General features: G+C 39.2%; 1 protein-coding gene across 1 annotated transcript in view; it reads right to left on the bottom strand.

Annotated features, from left to right (window-relative positions):
• Window positions 1–25,441, bottom strand: part of TOP1 (DNA topoisomerase I) — a 96,225-nt gene that overhangs the window by 55,353 nt on the left and 15,431 nt on the right. Inside the window, exon 3 of the mRNA XM_024238888.3 lies at window positions 7,952–8,054. Coding sequence (XP_024094656.1) covers window positions 7,952–8,054 — 103 coding nt within the window. The remainder of the gene's footprint in view (window positions 1–7,951; window positions 8,055–25,441) is intronic.

Raw genomic sequence — 25,441 nt, 5'->3', positions numbered from 1 at the left:
TGTTCTATTCAATGTATCATACTGACTCCCATGTGAATGGTGGTGGTACTGAGTTTCCTCATTTCCAAACTGTTCAGTCTTCTCTGCCTACCTATGTTAGTTGTCCATTTCCGCCAGACAGGATGATACAGTGGTGTGTAGACAAAGGGAGGGCTTTGGCAAACCACTCACAAGGAAAGCAGCAAACATATCTTTTAAATTTTATTAATTTCAGAAAAATCTCCCCTAATCTGAGAACTAGATGCTTAATTCAAGTGCATATTCCTAAAATCCTACATTCTCTCAATTACAATTCAGGTAGGATTTGGAACTAAAAGGAAAGCAGAAGCCAAAAGCATCCTTATTCTCAGATGTTTCTCACACTGACAGTACAGAATAGCACTGCCAATATGGCTGGAAAAGTACTTCCCTTGCTATTTCACAGCAGTTTTCTGTCTTCCCTTGCTTTCCACAAATTTGTCACTCCAGTGTGAATGCCAGGTTTAAAATTGGCAAGAGATGCACAGAGTCAAAAACTAGGAGGAGGAATTTCATTTCACACAATTCTCTTATTTTCTAAAATCAAGCCCCCCTCCCAAATTGCTTTTAATAATATTGTTTACACAAGAGATCTACTATTAAAGATAAACAATGGATAAGAATGTAACCCTTTAAGAAAGGTAGCTCGTGAGATCCTACAAGCTACGTAATTCCTTGGCCATCTAGAAGAGTATTCCTTTTGAGATTATTTATGTATTTTTTAAAAGAGGGCCGGCCATGGTGGCTCATGCCTGTAACCCCGACACTATGGGATGCCAATGTGGGAGCCCAGAAGTTCCAGACCACCCTGGGCAACATAGCAAGACCGCCATCTCTACTAAAAACAAAAAAGTTAATTAACTAAGCATGGTGGTGCATGCCTATTGTCCCAGCTATTCAAGAGGCTGAGGTGGGAGGACCCCTTGGGCCCAGGGAGGCTGCATGCAGTGAGCTATAATCACACCACCGCACCCAAGCTTAGAAGTCAATGAGACCCTGACTCCAAAAAAAAAGAAAAAGGATCTGAGGAGCAAAATATTAATGCTAACAGAAAGAAGCAGTGTCAAGAGATAAGTGATGACTGATGAAATTATCTTTTAACTTTGGTGTGAGCTGTTCTTGTGATGTTACAGGCCAGACAAGAGAAAGAGATGAAGTTTTCATAGGTTCAGAATTTGATGAGATTAATACTTTCAGTGCCAAAGATTTCAGGGATTTGGGGACAAAGAGAGATAAAGGCAGTGCCTGAGGTGATCTGACATTTTTAAACCTGAGTTGCCTACCATATGCATACAAGTGAGGGGTGCTTGTATTTAAACAGACAGTTTGGCTACAAAACTAACTCTTTTTACACAGGGAGATATTTTTCACTGGAAGGAATAATGTAGTGGGGACTCAGGATCCTTGGTCTCACATCCTCTTCTTTCTGCTACCACATCACCGTGGGACTTTGAGCATGTGACCTCAGACTCCTGTCCACACAAAGAGAAGACAAGATGAAATGATTCTTAATACCTACTCCCTTGTTTTGCACCTTGCATGAGGACAATAAAGAGGAAACCAAATGGCATCTCCTGGGATGTGGATCCATAGCCCCATTTTGTTTCTGCAGAAAGGCTACTCTCCCACTCCAAGTCTGCAGTATTGCTACTGCACAGGAGAGTAAATGCCTCCTGGGCTTGGGTCCTAAGTATAGCCTGATGACAAATGATTGGTGCTAATATCTAGCAGAGAAGGAAGGGACACAGAAACACATTTGAAACACTTGTTTTCTCATAACAAATGTCCACAAAATTAGCTACAATTGATTAGCAAGGATTGGAATAAATGAAAGCATTTTGGAACAGAACATGCTAAATACTAATTATTCTGGGGTTCAGATGTGATTAAATAATCCCCCAGATTTCTTTAATCTGCTACAGAAGAAATCAAAGAAACCCTAAACTATTTAAAAAGATCAGAGGTACTTTAAAAGGATCACAGTGTATATAAAATTTTACTGGAGGCCGGGTGTGGTGGCTCAAGCCTGTAATCCCAGCACCTTGGGAGGCCGAGGCAGGAGGATCACAAGGCCAGGAGTTCGAGACCAGCCTGGCCAATATGGTGAAACCTCGTCTCTACTAAAAATACAAAAATTAGCTCGGCGTGGTGGCGGGTGCCTGTAGTCCCAGCTACTTGGGAGGCTGAGGCAGGAGAATTGTTTGAACTCAGGAGGCAGAGGTTGCAGTGAGCCGAGATCACACCACTGCACTCCAGCCTGGGCGGCAAAGCAAGACTCCATCTCAAAAAAAATAATAAAATAATTTTACTGGAATATAACCAATATCCTTGCTTTGTTGCAAAGAGGTACTGTGTCAGTAGACATCAAAACAAGAAGTATTTAAAAGTTTGCTTACAACAGATCATCTGATTAAACTGTTAAAATTTACTCATGTGAATAAGAAACCAAGGGCTACATTTAGTCATGTCATATGTAAACAGAAACTTGGGCCAGGTTTTTCCAATAGCTCTTGGCAAAAAGGCTTCTATTTTTATAGGAATGAAGAAAATATTAAAAGGCATAAAAGTGGCCGGGCGCAGTGGTTCACACCTGTAATCCCAAGACTTTGGGAGGCCAAGGCAGGTGGATCACGAGGTCAGGAGATTAAGACCATCCTGGCTAACACGGTAAAACCCCGTCTCTACTAAAAATATAAAAAATTAGCGGGGCATGGTGGCGGGCACCTGTAGTCCCAACTACTCGGGAGGCTGAGGCAGGAGAATGGCATGAACCCGGGAGGCGGAGGATGCAGTGAGCGAGACTGTGTCACTGCACTCCAGCCTGGGTGACAGAGCAAGACTCTGTCTGAAAAAAAAAAAAAAAAAAAAAGAAAGAAAAGAGGGACAAAAGCACATACAACAAATTATTGAATCTACCTACAATATGATCTTGGAAAAGTATGCTTTTAAATAGATGTAAAAGTGTCATCTCTGCACATTTGTAGAGCAGTTCACAACTGAAGAGCTTCTATATTTATTGACTCCCATGGTTCCCCTGTGAAGCATGTATCAAGATGAAGATGAAGAAACTGAGTTGAAGAAGGTTAAGTAACCTAGCCAAGATCACATGAGACTTAAATGAATGCACAAGGATGAGGATTTCTTCTAAAAAAAATCACATCCCTTTTTTTTTTTAAGAGAAGATTTTTGTAAAACAGGACAGGGCCAAACTTATATGTCTCAAAGCTCTTTATGTCACTTTTACTGTATCTTTCCTCCCAAAACAAAGTAGAATGTGTTAGAGAAGATAAGTTTTCAAAAGCTTATGTTTTAAATATTAACCTCTTTCTTCTTAAAGTCTTTTGGAATTTCTTCTTACAGTCTAGTAATATAAAAATCAGCATTCTTCATCTGATCTGTAAACAGGTCTCTCACCTCCTCAGATGATACCGTTCACGGTCAAAGGTTATCTAATTTTTTTTTTCACACTTCACATCAACTGGCACAGTAAAAACATAGCAGGCAGCCACCCATTGTTGGACATGATCTAGCAATTCTACTCCTAGGTATACACCCCGGAGAATGAAAGCAGAACTCAAACATGTATTTGTAGCCAAAGGGTGGAAACAACCCAAGTGTCCATCAACAGGTGGACTTTTTAAAATGTGATTACAGGCATACAATGGAATATAATTCAGTCATAAAAAAGAATGAATTTCTGATACGCTACAATATGGATAAACCTTGAAAACATATTAAGGGAATATAGAACAGATTAAAAAAAGATAAATATTGTATTATTCCACTTATATGAAGTACTTAGAATAGGCAAATTCATAAAGATAAAAAGTAGAAGGGAAAGAGAAAAAAAGACAAAGTAGAAAGATATTAGGATGGGGGAACAGAATGAAAAGTTATTATTTAGTGAATTCAGAGACTGGGATGATGAAAAGTTCTGGAGATAGTGGTGATAGTTGCATACTATTGTCAATGTACTAAATGCTACTTTAAAACAGTAAATTTTGTTATGTTTATTTTACCACACACAATTGTGTGAAAAATGAGATAAGCCAAAGTGACTTAATAACTATCCTATAAAAGATTAAGAGTATGTGAGAAGAAAGAAGATGGAAATTAATATACCCATAGATCATCCGCTCATTAATTCAATAAATATAGACTAGTAAGTGCCAGCTATCTGCCAGGTACCATACTAAGTCTGAAGGATGCAAAATGAATACAAAAGGCCGGGCGTGGTGGCTCACACCTGTAATCCTAGCACTTTGGGAGGCCAAGGTGGGCGGATCACTTGAGGTCAGGAGTTTGAGACCAGCCCAGCCAACATGGTGAAACTCTGTCTCTACTAAAAATACAAAAAATTAGCTGGGTGTGGGGGCATGCACCTTAATCCCAGCTACTTGGGAGGCTGAGGCAGGAGAATCACTTGAACCTGGGAGGTGGAGATAGCAGTGAGCTGAGATGGCACCACTGCACTCCAGTCTGGGCAACAGAGCAAGACTCCGTCTCAAAAAAAAAACAAAAAAAACCAGCCCCCCGCCCCACCCCAGAAAAAACAAAAAAGATCCCAATTCTGCTTTCAGGGACTTTAGAGCCCAGGAGGCCATAGAGGAAAGTAAAGAGACAATTAAATATCATAATAATTATTATGCTAGGAATATATTCCAGGCACCAGAGAGCACACAAAAGTGGCATTTAATATGAGAAGACGGGTAGAAAGGATACCTGGAACAAGTCAAGTCTGAGCTGCAACTAAAAGAATGACAGCAAAAAGGCAAGAGAGTATTACAGAACCAACAACAGCATGTTTAAAGGCTTAGTGGCATCAGAAAACATGCTATGTTTAAGGAACTGAAAAGAAGTTCACAAGACCGAATATGGAATGTGAAATAAGGATAAACAGCAAAACAGGTAAAGCCAAAAACTGTTAAGGAATGACTGTGCATTAGAAAGAGGTGCAAAAGGTGGCCGGAAAGATGGAGAGGCATGGAGGCATTAAAGCCAAAGAAGATGGTTTAAGGAGGGTGGGGTCCAAAATATGAGCTATTTTGGCACATTTCGTGTGCACTTAAAAAGAACGTATTCTAACATCATGGTAATGGTACAGAAACACTAACAGCATGGTAATGGTACAAAAACAGACACATAGACCAAATGGAACAGAAAAGAGAACCCAGAAATAAAACCACACACCGACAGCAATCTAATCTTCAAGAAAGTCAACCAAAATAAGCAATGGGGAAAAGACTCCCTATTCAATAAATGATGCTAGGATAACTGGCTAGCCATATGCAGAAAACTGAAACTGGACCCCTTCCTTATACCACATACAAAAATCAATTCAAGATGGATTAAATACTTAAATGTAAAACTTAAAACTATAAAAACCCTAGACGACAACCTAGGCAATACCATTCTGGACATAGGAACGAGCAAAGATTTCATAGCAAAGATGCCAAAAGCAATTGCAGCAAAAGCAAACATTGACAAATGGGATCTAATTAAACTATCAACAGAGTTAACAGACAACTTACAGAATGGGAGAAAATATTCACTAACTATGTATCTAACAGGTATAATATCTAGAATCTATAAGGAACCTAAATGATTCAACAAGCAAAAAACAAGTAACCCCATTAAAAAACAAGCAAAAGACATGAACAGACATTTCTCAAAAGATGACATACAAATGGCCAACAAATGTATGAAAAAATGCTCCACGTCACTAATCATCAGAGAAATGCAAATCAAAACCACAATGAGATATCATCTCACACCAGCCACAATGGCTATTAAAAATCAAAAAACAGCAGATGGCTGGCAAGGCTGCAGAAAAAAGGGAACACTTATACACTGTTGATGAGAATGTAGATTAGTCCAGCCACTAGGGAAAGCAGTTTGGAGATTTCTCAAAGAACTTAAAAAAACAACTACCTTCTGATCCAGCAATCCCATTACTCGGTATGTATCCAAAAGAAAACAAATCATTTTACTAAAAAGACACATGTACTCACATGTTCACTGCAGCTCTATTCTCAATAGCGAAGACATGGAATCAACCTAGGTACCCAGCAATGATGGATTGGATAAAGAAAATGTTGTACATATCTACCATGGAATACTATATGGTCATAAAAAAAGAACTGAATCATGTCCTTTGTAGCAACATGGATGCAACTGGAGGCTGTTATCCTGAGCAAATTAAGGCAAGAACAGAATACCAAATACCACATGGTGTCACTTTTAAGCAGGAGCTAAACATCGGGTGCTCATGGACATAAAGATGGCAATAATCGACACTGGAGACTACTAGAGCAGGGAGGGCGGTAAGGGCTGAAAAACTAATTGTTGGGTTCTATGCTCAGTACCTGGGTGACGGGATCATTTGTACCCAAACCTCAGCATCACAGCAATATACCCAGGTAACAAAGTTGCCTATATGTACCCACTGAATCTAAAATAAAACCTGAAAAAAATTAAAAGCAGAAAAGTAGACAGAAAGAAAAGAAAAGAAAAGAGAAAATTCTAATATTGTTGGATGGGAAAAACCTATAAATGCCGATTAGATCAAGTTGGTTGATATTGTTCAAGTCTTCCATATCCTTAATTATTTTCTATTTGGACTAAAAATTATTGAGAAAGATAGTAAAATCTCTGACCATAATTATGAATGTTTATTTCTCTTTGCAGCTCTATCAGATTTACTTCATGTATTTTGAGGCTGTGACGTTAGTGGATAAACATTTATAACTGTTATGTTCTCCTAACGGGTCCCTTTTTATCATTATGCAATGAACTTCTTTATCCTTGACAATATTCTTTGCTGTATGGTAGACATTAACATAAGCTAGACAACTATAAACTAGAAAAGATGTAGAGTAGATTCAACTACTGAGATTAAATTTACCAGAATAATGAAAATGGAAACTAGATGATCAAGTGATAAGAGATGAGTGAGGGACAGGGAAAAAAGGCCACAGGCATGATACATGATTCCCAAAGAAATGTCCCCAATAGAGAAAATTAAATCTGGTTATTTTAATGATTCGCAAAAAAGAACAGACTTAGAAAGCAATTCTCACTTTAACTTGTCTACAGACAATAAGACAAGTTAATAAAGAAGTTCTAAGAACTCTAGGATGGAGACACTTGTTCTAATGTGTGACAGATCTTTACATTCCCTAACCTAGCTCAGGCCACTATGGGAATGGGAATACCATATGGCTTTCTCACCAACAACTGTCTTTAAATCAGAATGGAAGTACAAGTCCTCATTTTCAATAACTAGATTTAACCACTTGCCTCCTACACCAAAAAAAATGGGGGCAAAATGAACAAGAGAAACATCTTCTTGAGGCTTCCATCCCAGAAGGCAGCATTATTGAGTTTCATTCATATTGGTGATTGTAGGCTTTTGTGGGAGCTGAACTCCTCTGATAACATGATGAAAGCTAGGAATAGTCTCTCCAGGAAATCTCATATACTCAACCATTTGCATATAATTTCAGGGGCTAACAGACCATGGAAGCTCAAGTTAAGAATTTTTAATGTAAACTCTTTAAAATATAGAAAGAAGAAAAAAAATCAGGTCTCCAATCCAGTTACCTTTTATCAAGGCAAGCTTGCTACAGACTTGATTAAATGCCATCATGTGTCACAATGAATCCTTACCTATCTTAGTGAACAACTGTATTTTTAATGAGGTATATATTAAAAGAAAATTAAACATACTTGCTTTATACATCTTGATCTGAACAATGGCATCCCATTTAAGGCCTAAATCATGGCCATCCTCATAGCAACTCTAGGATCAAATACAGTTTCTACTTACTTTGCTATCTTTACCTGTAGCTCAAGTTAAGACATATTCCAGGTAAGCCAAGCAATGGCCAACCCACTGCTGAATGATGAGGGACTTGCTTGATTCCACCCTTACCTGTTGCTATGCTTGGACTTTTCCCGGTCCTTCTCCTTGTCCTTCTTGTGTTCTTTGTGCCGGTGTTCTCGATCTTTGTGTTTATCTTTGTGTTTATGAGAATCTGCAACCATAAGAGATGAGTCAGTTAACAGGAGTCATGAGCTATCTTCTGTATGCCTACCTTGACAAGCTGGTCAAGAAGTACAATGACAGGATTCAAATGGCATGGTAGGCATAATAGCACATGCCACTGAAAAAAAAAGCTTTCACAAAGAAGCCCAGACAAAGCGTCCCATTAGCCTGCTTCTACAATCAAGACAAGTCACTAATATGGGGAGGATGAGGAAATGAGAGCCAATTATTCTGTGGAAAGAAGCCACAGTTTGGCGTTTTTCTCCCTAGACATAATACTATTAAGCCTGACCTCTAAATGATAACAAAGGGATAGTATTGAACACTGACTCTAAAGATCAGATGTTATAACTTCTGAAAAATCCAAACCTCAAGAGATATGTTTTTAAATGAATGTTAATAAGGTATAATTTCTAAACAATAAAATACAATCAGCCCTCCATATCTACAGGTTCAGCACCATAGATTCAACCATTTGCAGACTGAAAATATTCAAGGAAAAATAAAAATAGTTATAACAATACAACCAAAAAAATACAAATCCCCCCACAATATAACAACTATTTATATAGTTATACTGTATTAGGTAATCTAAGTAATGTGGTGGTGAGTTAAAGTATATGTAAGGATTGTGTAGGTTATATGCAAATACTGTGCCATTTTATATACAAAAAAACTTGAACATCTGCAAATTTTGGTATACTAGGGACGGGGGTGGGGTGGTCCTGGAACCAATACCCTACAAATATTAAGAAATAACTGTAATAATAAACATTTCAAAGACACCCACAGGTGCAATCCCCACTACAATAAAGATTTAGAACAAGTCCATCATCTCAGAAAGTTTCCCTTATGCTCCTTCCCAGTCGTTCCCCATCTTCCACCCCTTGCCCAAAGGAAGCACTGATCATGCTATATATTAGATTTGTCTAGATTTCTAGATTTCATGTAAATAACATCATATAAGATTTATTCTTTTTGTGTCTGATGTCTTTCTCTCAGCATAACATTTGTGACATTCATCCACGTTGTTGGATATATCAGTTGTTGGTTCCATTTTATTGCTGAGTGGTGTTACATTGTGTAGATATACTGTAACTTACCCATTCACCTGCTGGACAATTTAGTTGTTTCCAGGCATTGATTATTATTTATCTGCTACAAACATTCATATACAAATATTTCTACAGACATGTTTTCATTTCTCTTGGGTACACACTTAGGAGAAAAGTTACTGGGTAATATAAAAAATGTATGTTTAACTTTATAGGAAATTGCCAAATTGTACCATTGTATATCTCCATCAAAAATTCATTAGCGTTCCAATTGCTACAAATTTTCACCAATATCTGCTATCAGTCTTTAATTTTAGCCATTCTAGCAGGTGTGGAGTGGTATCTCACTATGGTTTCAATTCACATATTTCTGATGATTAAATGATGTTTAATGACAAGCATCTTTTGGTGTGCCTGTTGGCCTCTCATATACCTTCTTTGGTGAAGTATCTGCTCAAATCTTTCTTGGTCTTCTTATTACCTAGTTGTAAGAGCTCTTTATACATTCTGGATTACCAATTTTTTGTTAGCTATATGAACTGTGAATATTTTCTCCCCATCATTTTCTTGTTTTTATTTCTTAATGGTGTCTTTCAAAGAGCAAAAGTTTTAAATTTTGATCAAGTCCACTTCATCAATTTTCTCTTTTAGGGTCTGTATGTTTTGTGCCCCAAGATATCTTTGCCTACTCAAGGGCTACACAGATTTTCTCTCTCTCTCTTTTGCGGGGAAAGGCAGGGAAAGAGTCTCATTTTCTTGCCCCAAGATATCTTTGCCTACTCAAGGGCCACACAGATTTTCTCTCTCTCTCTTTTGCGGGGAAAGGCAGGGAAAGAGTCTCATTTTCTTGCCCCAAGATATCTTTGCCTACTCAAGGGCCACACAGATTTTCTCTCTCTCTTTTTGGGGGGAAAGGCAGGGAAAGAGTCTCATTTTCTTATATTACGTTACGCAGGCTCCTCTCGAACTCCTGGGCTCAAGCAATCCTCCTGCCACAGCCTTTGGAATGGCTGGGATTACAAAGGCATATCACCACCTTATTTATTTATTTATTTATTTATTTATTTATTTATTTTCTAGCAGTTTTGCAGAGTTAAGGGCCAGTGTTCATTTTTTCCTAATCAATAAAGATGTCAAGTTGTTCTAACACCATTTTTTTTTTTTTAACTTTTCAGTTCAGGGGTATATGTGCAGGTTTGTTATACAGGTAAACTTGTGTCATGGAGGTTTGTTATACAGATTATTTCATCACCCAGGAATTAAGCCTAGTACCCACTAATTATGTTTCCTGATTCTCTCCCTCCTCTCACCCTCCACCCTCCAAAAGGCCCCTGTATCTGCTGTTCTCCTACATGTGTCCATGTGTTCTCATCATTTAGCTCCCACTTATAAGTGAGAACATGCAATATTTGATTTTCTGTTCCTCTGTTACGTTTGCTAAGGGTAATGGCCTCTAGTTCCATCCATGTTCCTGCAAAGGACACAATCTCGTTCTTCTTACGGCTGCACAGTATTCTGTGGTGTACATGTGCCACATTCTTTTTTTTATCCAGTCTACCATTAATGAACATTGAGGTTGATTCCATGTCTTTGCTACTGTGAATAGTCTAGCATTATTTTTTAAAAGATGGCCCTTTCCCCATTAAATTGTCTTGGCCTTTTCGAGTGGTCATATAATTATAGGTCTATTTCCGGACCCTCTATTCTAACCTTACACAAACACACACTATCTTGACTATAAGATTGTTTGTTACTCTGCTTTTCAAGAGGTATAGCCTAATTCCCCTCCCCTTGAGTGTGGGCTGGACACTGTGACTCACTCCTAACAAAAAAGATGAAGTGGAATTGTGAGGGGGCAACTTCCGACACTAGGACATAAAAGGTATTAGGTCTTCCTTCCTGCTCTCTCCTTGCTCTGGGGGAGGCCAGTGACACATTGTCATGTACTCACTCAGAAGCCCTCTGGAAAGGCCCATGTAGTAAGAAACTGAAGCTTCCTGCCAATTAGCCATGTGAATGAGCCATCCTGGAAGTGGGCCTTCTAGCCTAAATTAAGTTTTCAAATGACTGCAGCCCTGGCTGACATACTGACTGCAATCTACAGATGGTAAGCCAAAGCCACCCAGATAAACTATGTCTGGATTCCTGACTCACAGGAACTACATGAGAAAATAAGTGTCTGTTGTTTTAAGCTATTATATTTTGAGGCAAAATATGTTTTATAGCAATCAATTAATAATGCATAGGCAATGTGTCTTCATCCCATGACTGGCTCACAGCAAAAGAAGCCACATGTGTCATAATCTGCTGAGCATCTATTCTGTGTCAGGCCCTGGGAAAATAGAAATCTGCATGATCGTAGTACTAACTGTAAGAAATTCCCATCCTACAGAGATGGGAAAAATAATATCACATGGTGTCAGAAGCAGGATTTGAACTCAATCTTCCATGCAGCATACAGAACCCTTCAGCTTCTTCTAAAAACCTCGAGTCTATAATCTTAAAATGTTAAGTTGATTCACACAAGGTTAGTGGCCCCAGTTTACTTGACAGCAATATCCCATTACTTCCGCCTCAAACCAAACACTTATGGCTAAAATCATAATAATGACAATACATGTAATAGCACTACAATCTGGAATAAAGCATGTGTCATTTAATTTTGTTTGCAGGCCAGATTCAATAAACAAGCCTCAGAACATCAAGATCTGCTAATACAGCCCTAGAGTATGGCAAGGACATCACATTAAAAAAAAACTACTCTGTGTATAATTCAAACGCATAAATACATATGAAGAAGACTGGAATATAGACATCAAAATATTAAAAGCAGTTATCTTAGGGTAGTCAATTTATGAGTAACTTGAGTTTTTGTGCATATACTTCATCTTGTTTTCTAGTTTTCCCCACAATTACTTTTATAGTAAAAAATGGACCAAACTTTAAAAATTTATCTTGACAAATACTAGTGTACATAGGAAAATTTGCTTAAATCACTAAAAAGCTCTAAACTTAAAAAGGAAATTAAGTGAAGGATAAATTGAAAGTAATTCCAGGCAGGTTTCAGATAACAGTCTGCCAATAACATTTTTTTTTAATTTTTTTGGAGACAGAGTCTCACTCTGTCACCCAGGCTGGAGTGCAGTGGTGTGATCTCGGCTCACTGCAACCTCAGCCTCCCCGGTTCATGCAATTCTCCTGCCTCAGCCTCCTGAGTAGCTGAGACTACAGGTGCATGCCACCACGCCCGGCTAATTTTTTGTATTTTAGTAGAGATGGGGTTTCACCATGTTGCCGAGGCTGGTCTCGAACTCCTGAGCTCAGGCAATCCGTATGCCTCAGCCTCCCGAAGTCCGGTGCTGGGATCACAGGCATGAGCCACTGCGCCCGGCCACATTTTTTTTTTAATGCACAAAATTTCAAAATTGATTTTAAGCCAGGTCCCCAAATTTTTTAAAGCAACTGCTGTCTAAAAATGCAAATAAAAAATGTCTGGTGAGAAACTCGGGGCTGTGGCTCATTAATCTCATTGATACAAATAAGACCCAGGTCAAAGATCTGAACCCCAAGTATTCCTATTTTAAAGGAATGGCTGAGCACGGTGGCTCATGTTTGCAATCCCAACACTTTGGGAGGCCAAGGTGGGAGGCTTACTTGAGGCCAGGAGTTTGAGACCAGCCTGGGCAACATAGCAAGACCTCGTCTCTACAAAATCTTTTTAAAAAATTAGTTAGGCATGTTGGTGCACCTGTAATACTGGCTGCTCCGAGGGTGAGGTGGGAAGACTGCTTGGGCACAGGAGTTCAAGGATGGAGCTATGATTACATCACTGCACTCCACTTGGGGTACAGAGCAAGACCCTCTCTCTAAAATACAAATAAAAGTTATTACATGTGCTATGTGTGCTGTGAAAGGTGTGTCAAAAAGTGTATTACATGGCAACTTCTTCAAATATCTTAATGACTATTATATTGTATTATATAAATTTACTTAGTAAATTTGTAATTTCTGAGTAAATATAAATTTATATTACTGCTGAGAAATGATAGGGGGGCAAATTGAGGTCAGTACAAAAGAACTAACCACTAAAAGAATGGGATGCCTTCTGAACGCCAAAAGCATTTAAACAAACTAAATCACCAACTGAAAGGGAAACTGTAGAGATGATCTGCAGTAGGTAAACTGACAGATTAAAGAATCTCTAAAGATGAATACTGAAGTACTTCCACGTAAATGATGCCTGGAATTTGCTTATAATACTCTCTGGTGGTGGTGGGGGGAGGGGGGCACCAAGAGATATGGGGATAGACAAAATTTGACTGGCAAAAGGTTGATAATTACTGAAGCTGAGTGACAGACACATGGGAGTTCATTATATTTCTCTATGTGTATGCTTGAAACTTTTCATAAGTTGAACATTATCTTTAAGCTTCTTCCTTTCCAACCCTTCATTTTTGTGTTATTATATGAGGGCATGGCAAGAAGACTGGCCTAGTTCCAAGAGAGGGTTTGTGTTAAGGAACAGTAAGAGATAAAAGTAAAAGCAAAATAAATAGCTAGAGGTTTCTGTAGCAATCTACAAAAAAAGTGATAGCAAAGGAACTAAGAAGGAAGGAAAAAATGTAAAAGCACATTTGGGAAAATGGAAGTAGAACCCAGTTCCAGGAACTCACTACTATGTGTAATAAATGCAGTGTAATAAAGAGTCAGAGAAAGTCTTTATGTCCAGGTGACTGGGGGAACAAGGGGCCTTGGCAAAAACAAGAAACTTGTGCAGAATAAAGATGGCAAAAAATACTGGAGAAATGATGGACCAGCCTGAGCCATATTGTATCTAAGGTAACAGTGGGACATCTGACTAAAGATGTTGGTCAGAAGAGATGCCAGTAAGTGAAAAAGTACAGCCAATAAGGGCACGCAGATCTACATCCCTCGTGGTGAAAATATGTGTTTGGAGAGAACATACTGTGGCCTTGAAGATTACTTTCAGCACATACCTTTTCCCCTTAACTGGAATTCATCTACTAGTATTATTTAAAATGTTTTAGAGGAAGGACCCTGCCACTTCAAGCACCTGTTAAGTGCAAAAAGAAATGTGTTGAACTTAACTGACAGATATGAAAGATGCAAACCACTGCATATTAAATCATCAGAAAACCTAATTCATTGTGAATTCAGGCCAACTAATGCTTTCTAGTAACAAATATTTTAATTCCTAGTGAAAATTCTAGATGAAGACATGGGAGGAAGCCCCCTGCAATAAAGCAATCTTAATAAAACAGAAGACTTACGGCAACTAACTCCTTTCACTGTAATTTAACTGGAGTTACTCCCTAAGGACAGATAAGTTAAACAGATAGGTTAAACAGATAGAACAGGAATCAACATCTTTTGCTATTGTTACCTAACATATTCCCTGGGGTTTAAAAAGCTTTTAAGTAAAGAAGCTCCCAACAGACAAAAGGAAAGTGTCTCTGTCTTTTCCTACTGTAGGAATAGGTGTTAGGTAGCATTACACAGGAGTTGAGGGTTAATGTGTTAAAAAAAAAAAAAAAAAAGAAAGAAAAAAAGAAATCCTTTTCCTACTGTTTCAGAAATATATTCTGAAGACTAATTCAATTTAAAACCAAATATATTCAAGTCCAAAGCATACTGCTAAAGACTCACCAGACAAGGACTTTGCCCTCAAGGAGTTTACAATCCATTAAGGTAATTAAGATATAATCTCAAGTAGCTGGCTGCCCAAGGCACACAAGAGAAAAGGGCACTAATATGGGTGCCAGCACCATGCTAGGGTGCTTTCAAACACTATCTCAACTCAAGTTTCTTACTACTCTTACGATAGAGAAATAGTCCCAGTTCACAAAAGATAATAATGGGTATCTAGGTATCTGTATTAGTCCATTCTCACACTGCTAATAAAGACATACCCCAGACTGGGTAATTTATAAAGAGGTTTAATTGACTTACAGTTCTGCAGAACTGGGAAGGCCTCAGGAAACTTACAATCATGGTGGAAGGGGAAGCAAACACGTCCTTCTTCAAATGGTGGCAGCAAGGAGAAGTGTGAAGCAAAGTGGGGCAGGCGGGGGGGCGGGGTGGGAAAGCCCCTTATAAAACCATTGGAGCTCATGAGAACTCACTATCACAAGAACAGCATGGAGGTAACTGCCCGGGTGATTCAATTACCTCCCACCGGGTCCCTCCCACAACACATGAAGATTATGGGAGCTACAATTCAACATGAGATTTGGGTGGGGAAACAGCCAAACCATATCAGTATCCTTTACTAAATGTATATTTTGTGCAAGGCAGTATTACATATATCACCTCTAACTTTCACAACTCTGGGTGGTAACGATTTCCTCAAATCTAAGATACTTTTTGCCTCATTTTACCATCTCTGAAAATAAGGTGCATCTAGTTGGTATAACCCCCATGAAGGAAGAATTTAGCAAAATCAAACAAACTCACATACTCTCCCTCTTTAAACCCAACAATCCCATGCCTAACAATTCAGCCTGAAAAAACACTCCAAGGTGTATCTAGAGAAATAAGTGGATGATGACAAAGTTAAGAGGCAGTATTTTTAATAAGTGACAGGGAAACAAAGGAGGCAGAATGTAGAATGGCAGATCAATGGAACAGCAAAAGGGTTAAGAAAAAATGTTTTAGGAAACATTTGAAACTCAAAATTTCAAATGTCAATTAACATTAAAGTAACAGTCTCTATTGCATCATGATGCTCCTGTATTTAGAAACTATACAAACTCTTTATAAAGGTAATAGACATTTTCCAAATGAAGCATGTGGGCACCATTACTTCCACATCTCTTACATGATAGCAAGATTTTCTATTTTTCTGCCCTGCTGCTATTTTTCAGTAAGCGCAGTAAGGCAGTAAGATTGCTTAATTTATGGGCATTTTGGGGGGGAAAAAGTCTAAGAGTAAAAATACTGAATCTAGGTTAACTGCCTCCTTGTTTCAAAGTGAAGAGTAATATAATGAGATAAAACAGCCTGGTTCCACCAGCGAACAAGATGAAATAAAAACCCTGGATCCAAGAGTGGCAGTTAGGAGTTAACATAGGCTTCCTGGAGGATGCAGTTTGAGCCAAGTCTTACTGAAAGCTAAGAGGGAGTTGGCAAGACAAAGGAAGGTGAAAGGGCATTCTTGGTGGATGTGCTACACTGCAGCAAGAAATGAGCCGCGACAGCCAACTATTACTATCATTGCTGAAAAATTCATCCTCTCCTGAATGAGCAAAATTAAGTGAGACATACTTCTCCCAGCTAGGAAATGGGAGAGCTGACTGTTTTCAGGAGCATATTAAAAAATAAAATCCCAGAGTTATGTTTATCTCCCTAAAGTCATGTGTCCAAAACAGAGGTTTTTTTTTTGCTGATTGTTTGTTTAGACAGAGTCTCACTCTATTGTCCAGGCTGGAGTGCAGTGGTGCAATCTCAGCTCCCTGCAACCTCCGCCTCCCAGGTTCAAGCGATTCTCCTGCCTCAGGCTCCCGAGTAGCTGGGATTACAGGTGCATACCACCATGGGCAGCTAATTTTTGTATTTTTGTAGAGATAGGGTTTCACCATGTTTACCAGGCTGGTCTCGAACTCCTGACCTCAAGTGATCCAACCGCCTTGGCCTCCCAAAGTGCTGGGATTACAGGAGTGAGCCACCGTGCCTGGTCCTTTTTTTTTTCTTTTAAAAAAGTTATAGATATACTCCCACTTCTTGTAACTCTAGAGTCCTAGTTCTCTGCTTAGATAGAAAGGAAACAAAATATACAGGAATAAGAAACTCAGTATCAAATGAATCCAACAAAATTTGATCCAACTGTTAAAAAATTCCTGAAAGCTGGCCTAAACCCAAAATGACAATGAAGCTGCAGATATGGAAACCAAGTACAAGGTCAACCCCAAGTGGCCAAATCAATGTCACATCAGGCATATATAAGATAAAAAGTTCATTCTCCATAGGGAAAACAGACAAATACACAAATTATATTAGGGGAAGAAATAACCAAGTCTGTAAAATACTTTGATAAACATGTTCAAACATGATGAGCACAAAAGACCATGACCAAACCCTAATGTGATAGAGGCATTGCAGAGCAGCACAGAGGTCACCTTTAGGGACCTCTGAAGGAAGCTGGAGAAAGCAGACCAGTTCAACAGTGAAAAATATCTTATTCAAATTCCTTGTTCTATCACTCAGCGTATGACCTTGGGTAAAAGTCACTTAACTACTAGATCTATGAGAAGGTAGCATAAATCAGTGGTAAAGAGCTTCAAATCTCTGTCCATCATGTACTAGATACCCACGACCTTAGTAAATTTGCTTATCTTACAGATGAAGAAACTTGGGCTCAGAGAATTTCAGTGATTTTAAAGAATTTTATTTTGAAAGTCAATCAATATTTGTGTATAGTTTTAACAGAATTCCTGGCTAATCTCCAAGAAATTATAAACATGTTAACAACTGTCAATGCTGTACAACGATTCCTAAACCTTCTCCTTGATTAATTTACATAGAACTGAAGTCAGCCTACTCAATCATTTCATACAACTTAGCTCAGGTTGTATATGTGCATTTGAGGCAGCAACCATACCCATTCACAATGCCCACCGAGCCAACAACTGAGAAATGCTGTCTGATTTTCCTTCCTATACGGAGATCCAGGAAAGAAAAGCACTTATGAAAAAGGAAGTAAACTTTGGCCTACTCTAACAACCCTGGTACCCGGAAGCCTAACGAACTTACAGGTTTTAAGGAAGGCACTGTTAACGCCATAGCATCCCCCTGCAGAAGCACATATGCCTGCTTAGCTGTGGTCAGCAGGTGGCTAACAGTGTTGCCAATCTTATTCTACCTGGCGTCTCTAAACTCAATCCAAGCAAAAACATTTACTCTTTCTTAAGGGAGAAAAGGATAAGTCATCAGCACAGAATACTGATTGTTTTATCAACTATTCCACGATCTCAAAGCTTTTAGGGTAATCAGATCAGGGCAGGAAGAAGAGTCCTTTGCTGCTTTATAAGCAAAGGCAGAGAGCTTTCTGATACAAAGGAGACTCTTTGCCATGTTTTGAGCCAGTCCCCTTTACACTGCCTTTTGATGATAGATTTGAGACTTAGGGCAGCTGTATAATATGATGGGCTCCTCCTTCAAAGATAATCATCAAGTCAAGTGTATGGGGAATGGAGGTGGGGCATAGTTGCACAATCAAAACCTACCTTCTCCAAAAAGACACTCACAATATAACATCTGTCAAAGATAATCTCTGCTCTTCTCTGACTTACAAATATACAACTAGTGCATAAGGAAAGTGAACACTAGAACCATTTGAGTGAACACAATGGGTGAGTAAATTATTTAAAGAAAATATTTATCACCTCATTATTAAAACTCTTGTACTGGGGTAAACCCTTACATCTTCTACTTCCTCCCTGACTTTCAAACCCATATCACATCCCCAAAAGCAGGAGTTTTAACAAAATCAACATTCTCTTTAACACTCTATACCCAGTATATTCTAATACTTTTAAAAGAAGGCTGCTTCTGTCTAGGACAGATAACAAGCTGGTCTTGAGTGATAAAAAACTGGCATCCGGGAGTGCAGTAAATATCAGGGGTGTGTGAATCTCCCAGGAACTTAATGCAAAACTAAAGGCAGTGAAAAAGCCTGAAAACTTGTCATCATTAAAAGGGGAATGGTTGAGGAGTAAAAACAAGTATCCCCCAACTGTTAGGGGAGAGGGAAGGGCGTATTTCTTTTTACTCTTCAAATTCAGACTATACCAATGTTGGTCCAGTTTCAATCCAGGACACCCTGTCTGTGAGCCATCTTAATGGTGGCTGGTTTCAATTTGTAGCCTACAGAAGAGTCCTTATCACTACTTTAAAGCAATTCTCAAGGAGAACATTTCCAAAATTCCAGGGCATAGTTAACAGCCTTTCAAAGTAAGCAGGACAGAGACTGTTTCTGGCTAAAGGCCCAAAGAGCTCTGGAATTCAAAAGGAAAGAAAACAGCTGGGAGGATTCAGCTCTAAAGAAACCCTTAAAAAACTGACGAATGAGGGCTGGGAGCAGTGGGTTACATCTGTAATCTCAGCACTTTGGGAGGCCAAGGCAGGTGGATCACCTGAGTTCAGGAGTTCAAGACCAGCCTGACCAACACGGTGAAACCCCATCTCTACTAAAAAATACAGAAATTAGCCAGGCATGGTGATGCACACCTGTAATCCCAGCTACTTGGGAGGCTGAGGCAGGAGAATCACTTGAACACGGAGACGGAGGTTGCAGTGAGCCAAGATCACGCCATTGCACTCCAGCCTAAGCAACAAGAGTGAAACTCTGCCTCAACATAAAACAAAACAAAAGAATGAGAGAAGAGACTAGTAACATTTCCAATTTTTAAAGTCCACATGACCATTTATTCTCCCTAAATGTGTATTGCATATAAACAAGAATTTTTGTCATGGACTTGTTCATCATTGAAACTATGGGGTTCCCCTGTCAGGGACCTCAACTTGAAAGCTAACAAAACAAACAAACAAAAAAAACATCTCTAGCTAAGAAGATGGCAGACAAGTATAAATAGTTCTTCTGTCCTTAAGGAAGTTGGGGTTCACAATATTCATTTGTTCAAGTATTTACTGAGTGCCACTTCAGTGTTGAAATACAACTCAGCCCCAAAACTGAGTCCCTGCCTTCATCAAGTTTCATAATAAGCATAATACCCACCTTACCATGCCATCCCAACAGTAGCAGCTACTGACTAACTTTGAAAAGGGAGGGGGAAAAGGGTCCCCCTAACTGCCCAAGTTTCACTGGACTTGCCTCCATGAAGTTCCAGAATCAGCCTCTAATGTTACAGTTGGAAAAGACCCTCATAAGAAGTTACGAAGACCAAGTTCAAGACAGGGTCAAACTGAATTAAATGAAAGTTGCCAATTATTTTGCAAAGTGTGGTCTTTCTCTTCAATATTCAAAACTTGGGGAAATACCATCAGAAACTTAGAAGTGCACTGCATTAAAAGACTCAGAGTTGCTCAAAGACCCAATTTTGTTATCATCTCTGCAACACAACTTCAAATTTCTAAAACCTGTCACTACAATTTCCAAAGTGCCCACGTGTTCAGAAGAAATGCCACAAACTGACTTAAAAACACTTCAAGAATCAGGTTCTTAAACATCAGCAGCTGTGTGAGATTAGTGGTCAGCTATTATTATCCTTAAAGGCTTTGCCATGGAAAAGACACACAAGAAGGAGCCTATTGATCTACTTTACGCCTCAAACTGACACACACACAAAAGGGTTAAATGGTCAGAGAATGTTTTCTCTTCCAGGCCACTTCCGCATTTAAATTTCTTTTATGGCTTTACAACACCACAATTACTTTAATCTGTCTCTCCACAACCCCTTCCTGTCTTATTTTACAACCTTCTCTCCCTACCTTAATCTGTCTCTCCACAACCCCTGTCTGTCTTATTTTACAACCTTCTTTCCCATCCCACTTCTTCCATATGCTCCTTAAATTCAAGTTCATCTTCTTGTCTTCCTCTGGTTCTCATTTCCAGGGACCAATTAATTATATTTAAAAATCAAAAAAATAATTCAGACTTCAGTGATAGGACCGACAAACTGTCTTTCAGAGAAGTATGTTACTTGATCTACAAGGAGGTCTTCTGATCTGGAGATTCCAGGCGCAGTTAGAGCCAGAACAGACCGTTCATTGCTTTATTATTATGCCAAAAACTAAATGACAGATTTAAAAGTCAATTTCACTTTCTAATATAAGAAGACATGCTTAGAGCAACTCCTTTAATGCAATGTCCTGGTGGGGTTTTAGATAACTTATTTCTCTGCTTTGGGTCTCAGTTTTCTGATCTATAAAATGACCTTTATTGACCCCTTACGTCTGGTCACATGAATTCTATGAATTTTAAAAATTGTCTTGGCCCATGTGGATTTAGGTAAAAGGAAAATTTAAAATGCTTGAGTGCAGTGGTTCTCAAATATTCCTGTGTATGAGCCCTGGTACTTGGAATCATCCTCAGATATTTTAACACAAGCTCTCCAGGTAACTATAATCCACTGTCCAGAACCATATTTTGAAGAAACCCTGCATTATTATTTCTTATTCCTGAGTCTTCTGAGCAATATTAATACCAAATACAAGCCACCTACAAAAATTGATGTGCTGCTGATTTTATTTTCAGTTTCTATTCCAACTGGGTCTCTCTGTTCCTTTAAAAGGCAGGCATGTGCTGAGTCAGCCTTTGGGGATTTTTTTTTTTTTTTTTTTTAAATTTATAGCCTAGACTATTGAGTCTCTACAATTGAGGAAGAAAGAGGTTGTTCTCACCTGCTACTCTTCCAACCCCTATTTGAGAGGAAGAAGGAAAAGCTACTTAAGGGGTGGCACAGCTACTCTAACTTAGATAATAAGGACGGGGTTAGTCAAGCTCTTTAAAATACGAGTTTTCTTTGTTGTTTGGACACTAGTGGGTGGAGTCATGCTTAGAGAGAGACAGGTAACTGAGTCCTGCCAGTGGGGCTCAGATGCCTTTGGGAGCTAGAGGCTACTACGTACCAAGAGTCCTGGCAAGCTTCCTGTGATACACACAAGCACATTCAATCAGGTCAGCAAACTTTTTCTGTGAAGGGCCAGGTACTAAATACGCCTTGTAGCCCATTCAAGTTCCACTGCAAGTATTCAATTCTGCCACAGTAGCACAAAAACAACCACAGATTACATGTAAATGAACGAGCATGGCCACATTCTAGTGAACTTTATTTATGGACACTGGAATTTGTATTTCAAATGATTTTCCTGTGTCATGAAGTAATACTCTCCTTTCAATTTTTTTTCCTCCAACTACATTCTGAGAAATGTGTCATTAGGCGATTTTGTCATGCAAACATCATAGTGTGCTTACACAAACCTAGATGGTATAGCCTACCACCACCTAGGCTATATGGTATAGCCTGTTGCTCCTAGGCTACAAACCTGTACAGCATGTTACAGTACTGTAGGAAACTGTAACACAGTGTTAAGTATTTGTGTATCTGAACGTATCTACAACACAGAAAAGGGGCAGTAAAAATACCACCTTCTATCTTATGGGACCATCATTATATAAGTGGTCTATGGTTGACAGAAATCTTGTTATGTGGCACATGCCTAAATTTAAAAATACAAAAACCATTCTTAGTTTGTGGACCACACAAAAGCAGGTGTAGTTTGCAGAACACTGCGCTAGTATTAACTAGAAAGTATCCGCAATGTCTCCTGTAGAAAGGTGTCTTATTCAAGCTCAGGGTCTAAATGAAGAATATCCTCTCCCTGACTTACCTACAACTCCTGTCTAACACACCTCAGCTTTCTGCTAACTTGTTCTCCTCTCTCTTCTCTCCCTGCACACAGCTCATGAATGGCCAACCAACTTGACTTGAAAGTGGTTAAAATCTACCTCCACTCTGCAAAACTGAGTGAGTCACATGAGAACTCTGAAGAGAGGCCAATGATTGGCCCACTGCTAATTCTGCTTCTTAAGCAGCAAGCTGGTTAAATTTGTTATTTATCCCCCTTGAAGTGGGAACAACATCATACTTGTTCACAAAATGCTAACCACCTCTGATGAAATTCCTTAGTAAATAAGCAGACTTCCCGAACCCTTATAAAATAAGGTTTGTAGTTAATCCTTAGATAACAAAAAGATCCTTTTTCTTGAATACTCAAATAGGTTTTACTGATTTCTGGAATAACTGGGTCCAAGCACAAGCTGAACTGCTAAAAAATAAACTATCCAGGGGGCTTTGCTGCAAAAGCAAGCAAGCTTCCCTTAACAGGGAAAGTATTACATTAAAGTGCAGCAGAGCCTGCATTTAGTCTGTTAAGGACACATAAGTGAAGAGATGGGAGCCCTCAGTCTGATGGGTAATTCCACCACAGCCCAGAATTCTCGGGAGGCAACTAAGTCACCCCAGGTCCCCCTTTACCTTGTTTTGTATCACAACTAAGAACTCAGGCTGTGGCATGAGGTAGGCCTAGATTAGCCTCCCTGCTCTGTGGCTTAGTTATAACTATATAGCCTTGAGCTAGTTACTTTACTTAAACCGTGAGATTCAATTTCTTCAAAAGTAAACTGGCCCAGTTAACATTACTGGAAATAGTAATGTTAACTACCTCAGGATTGATAAATGAAAGCTTAGAATTCTTAAGACGCTGCCTAGGGCATTAAAAATGTTCAAATATCAGCTATTTATTTCATTCATATTCATTTTCTCCTTGCATCCCCCGAAAACTGATCATAACTTGAAGCTAAACCTGGAGGAATCTGGATCTATTCCCAGTCCTTAAGCAATTTACTCAAGTTGGTATCTAAGACCTTATACGACAGTGGTCCTCATAGTGGTCAAAGCTACAATCCAATTTTGTTCCATCAGACTAATACATGTCTAGCTAACTGTGAGCCAGATTACTTATAAGATGCAGCCTACACTGGTCATGAGCATGCAAGTGAGAAGATAACCCCAGATGGCATACAGAAGCTGAGTTCTGATCAGCTTTTACTATAAGCAACACCTTGCATGAGTTAGCCTCTTGGGTGCTATTTGGTAGTCTACAATCTTTGATTCTCTACCACTTATAGTAGGATATTCACTTATTACTGATAACAATTTAACAAATACAAATAAATTACCTTCTTGTTATAGGCAACATGCCTATAACAAATATTCCTGTGTTATATTTCAATTGAAGTTGTGGGATAAAACCAACAATTTTAAAGGCTACTAATCCATAAAGGTGTATATAAATATAAGTTCATCTATTTTGTCAACTATGCAACAGACATAACCTACCTCATAGGGTTGCTGAGATAAAATGAGAACTTACTTCATCCAAAGGACCTGAAATTTTCACCTGTTTAGCTCTAAGGGGTCAAATAAAATGGACAACTGCCTGAACTTCCAACTGCTTTGGTAAACACAACTTTACTTACCAATTGTAAGTCCTCTTAGGACTTACAATGTCAGTCAGGATAAAACAATGTAGACATACTGAAGGAAGGCTGTTATTCAAACTCATGATACATCAAATTCACATGTGTCTTTGGATTTTTAAATTCCAAGAGCCCCAATCACTCATATTCCAAGCAGAATCTAAACCACTTTCTCTTGGGTCTTACCTAAATTTTATATAGAGCTGTCCAATATGGTAGCCACTATTGGCTAGTTTATATTTAAATTAAAATAAAATAATTAAGTTCTTTGCTCCCACTTGCCACATATTTCAAGGGGGCTCAAAAGCCTCATATAGGCCAGGTGCAGTGGCTCATGCTTGTAATCCTAGCACTTTGGGAGGCTGAGGTAGGTGGATCACTAGAGGCCAGGAGTTTGACACAAACCTGGTCAACATGGCAAAACCCCGTCTCTACTAAATACAAAAAAACTGGCTGAGTGTGGTGGCCCACGCCTGTAATCCTAGCTATCGGGAGGCTGAGGGTTGAGTCGAATCACTTGAGCCTGGGAGGCAGAGGTTGCAGTAAGCTGAGATCGCGCCACTGCACTCCAGCCTGAATGACAGAGCAAGACTCTTGTCTCTGTCTCTGTCTCTCTCTCTCTCTCTCTCTCTCTCTCTCACACACACACACACCCCCCTCATATGGCTAATAGCTACCATATTGGACAGCACAAATATAGGACATTTCCATCATGACGAAAAGTTCTACTGGATGAAATTATCCAGGAAAATACTCTGCTTCCTAGCACTCTCCACTCTGCCTATTGCAGCCCAGTCAAGGACTTTTCCCTACATGGCACTGCACTATTCTGTGTGGTTCCCAGGCCTGGCTAAGCTGGCTATCTCAAAGCAGCCTGCTTCTGCACAGAACCTCTGGAGAATCAGGCCCTCAATGAGCACCTGCCCAGAAAACATTTCAACTGAAGTTATTAGTCTGCCAAAGCATAAGACAAAACTGAGATAGAGCAATTATTTTAAGCTTCAGGAGGAGGGCAAACAAATCCCATTTTTACTAACTACCTTTGTTCTCTTAATAGAAGACAACACTGGAATTTTTTTACTTGTCTCTTAAAGTAATTAACTAGTACAAGACCCTTAAGATGGGCAACTGCTTTTCTTTTTTTCGAGAAGGAGTTTTGCTCTTGTTGCCCTGCTGGAGTGCAATGGCATGATCTTGGCTCACTGTAACCTCCGCCTCCCGGGTTCAAGCGATTCTCCTGCCTCAGCCTCCCGAGTAGCTGGGATTACAGGTGTCTGCCACCACGCCTGGCTAATTTTGTAT

The sequence above is a fragment of the Pongo abelii genome, chromosome 21 (assembly GCF_028885655.2).
Source record: "Pongo abelii isolate AG06213 chromosome 21, NHGRI_mPonAbe1-v2.0_pri, whole genome shotgun sequence".
In the NCBI taxonomy this organism is placed as follows: domain Eukaryota; kingdom Metazoa; phylum Chordata; class Mammalia; order Primates; family Hominidae; genus Pongo; species Pongo abelii.
The sequence above is the reverse complement of the archived record's forward strand: the minus strand, read 5'-3'. Positions and strand labels throughout refer to the sequence as shown.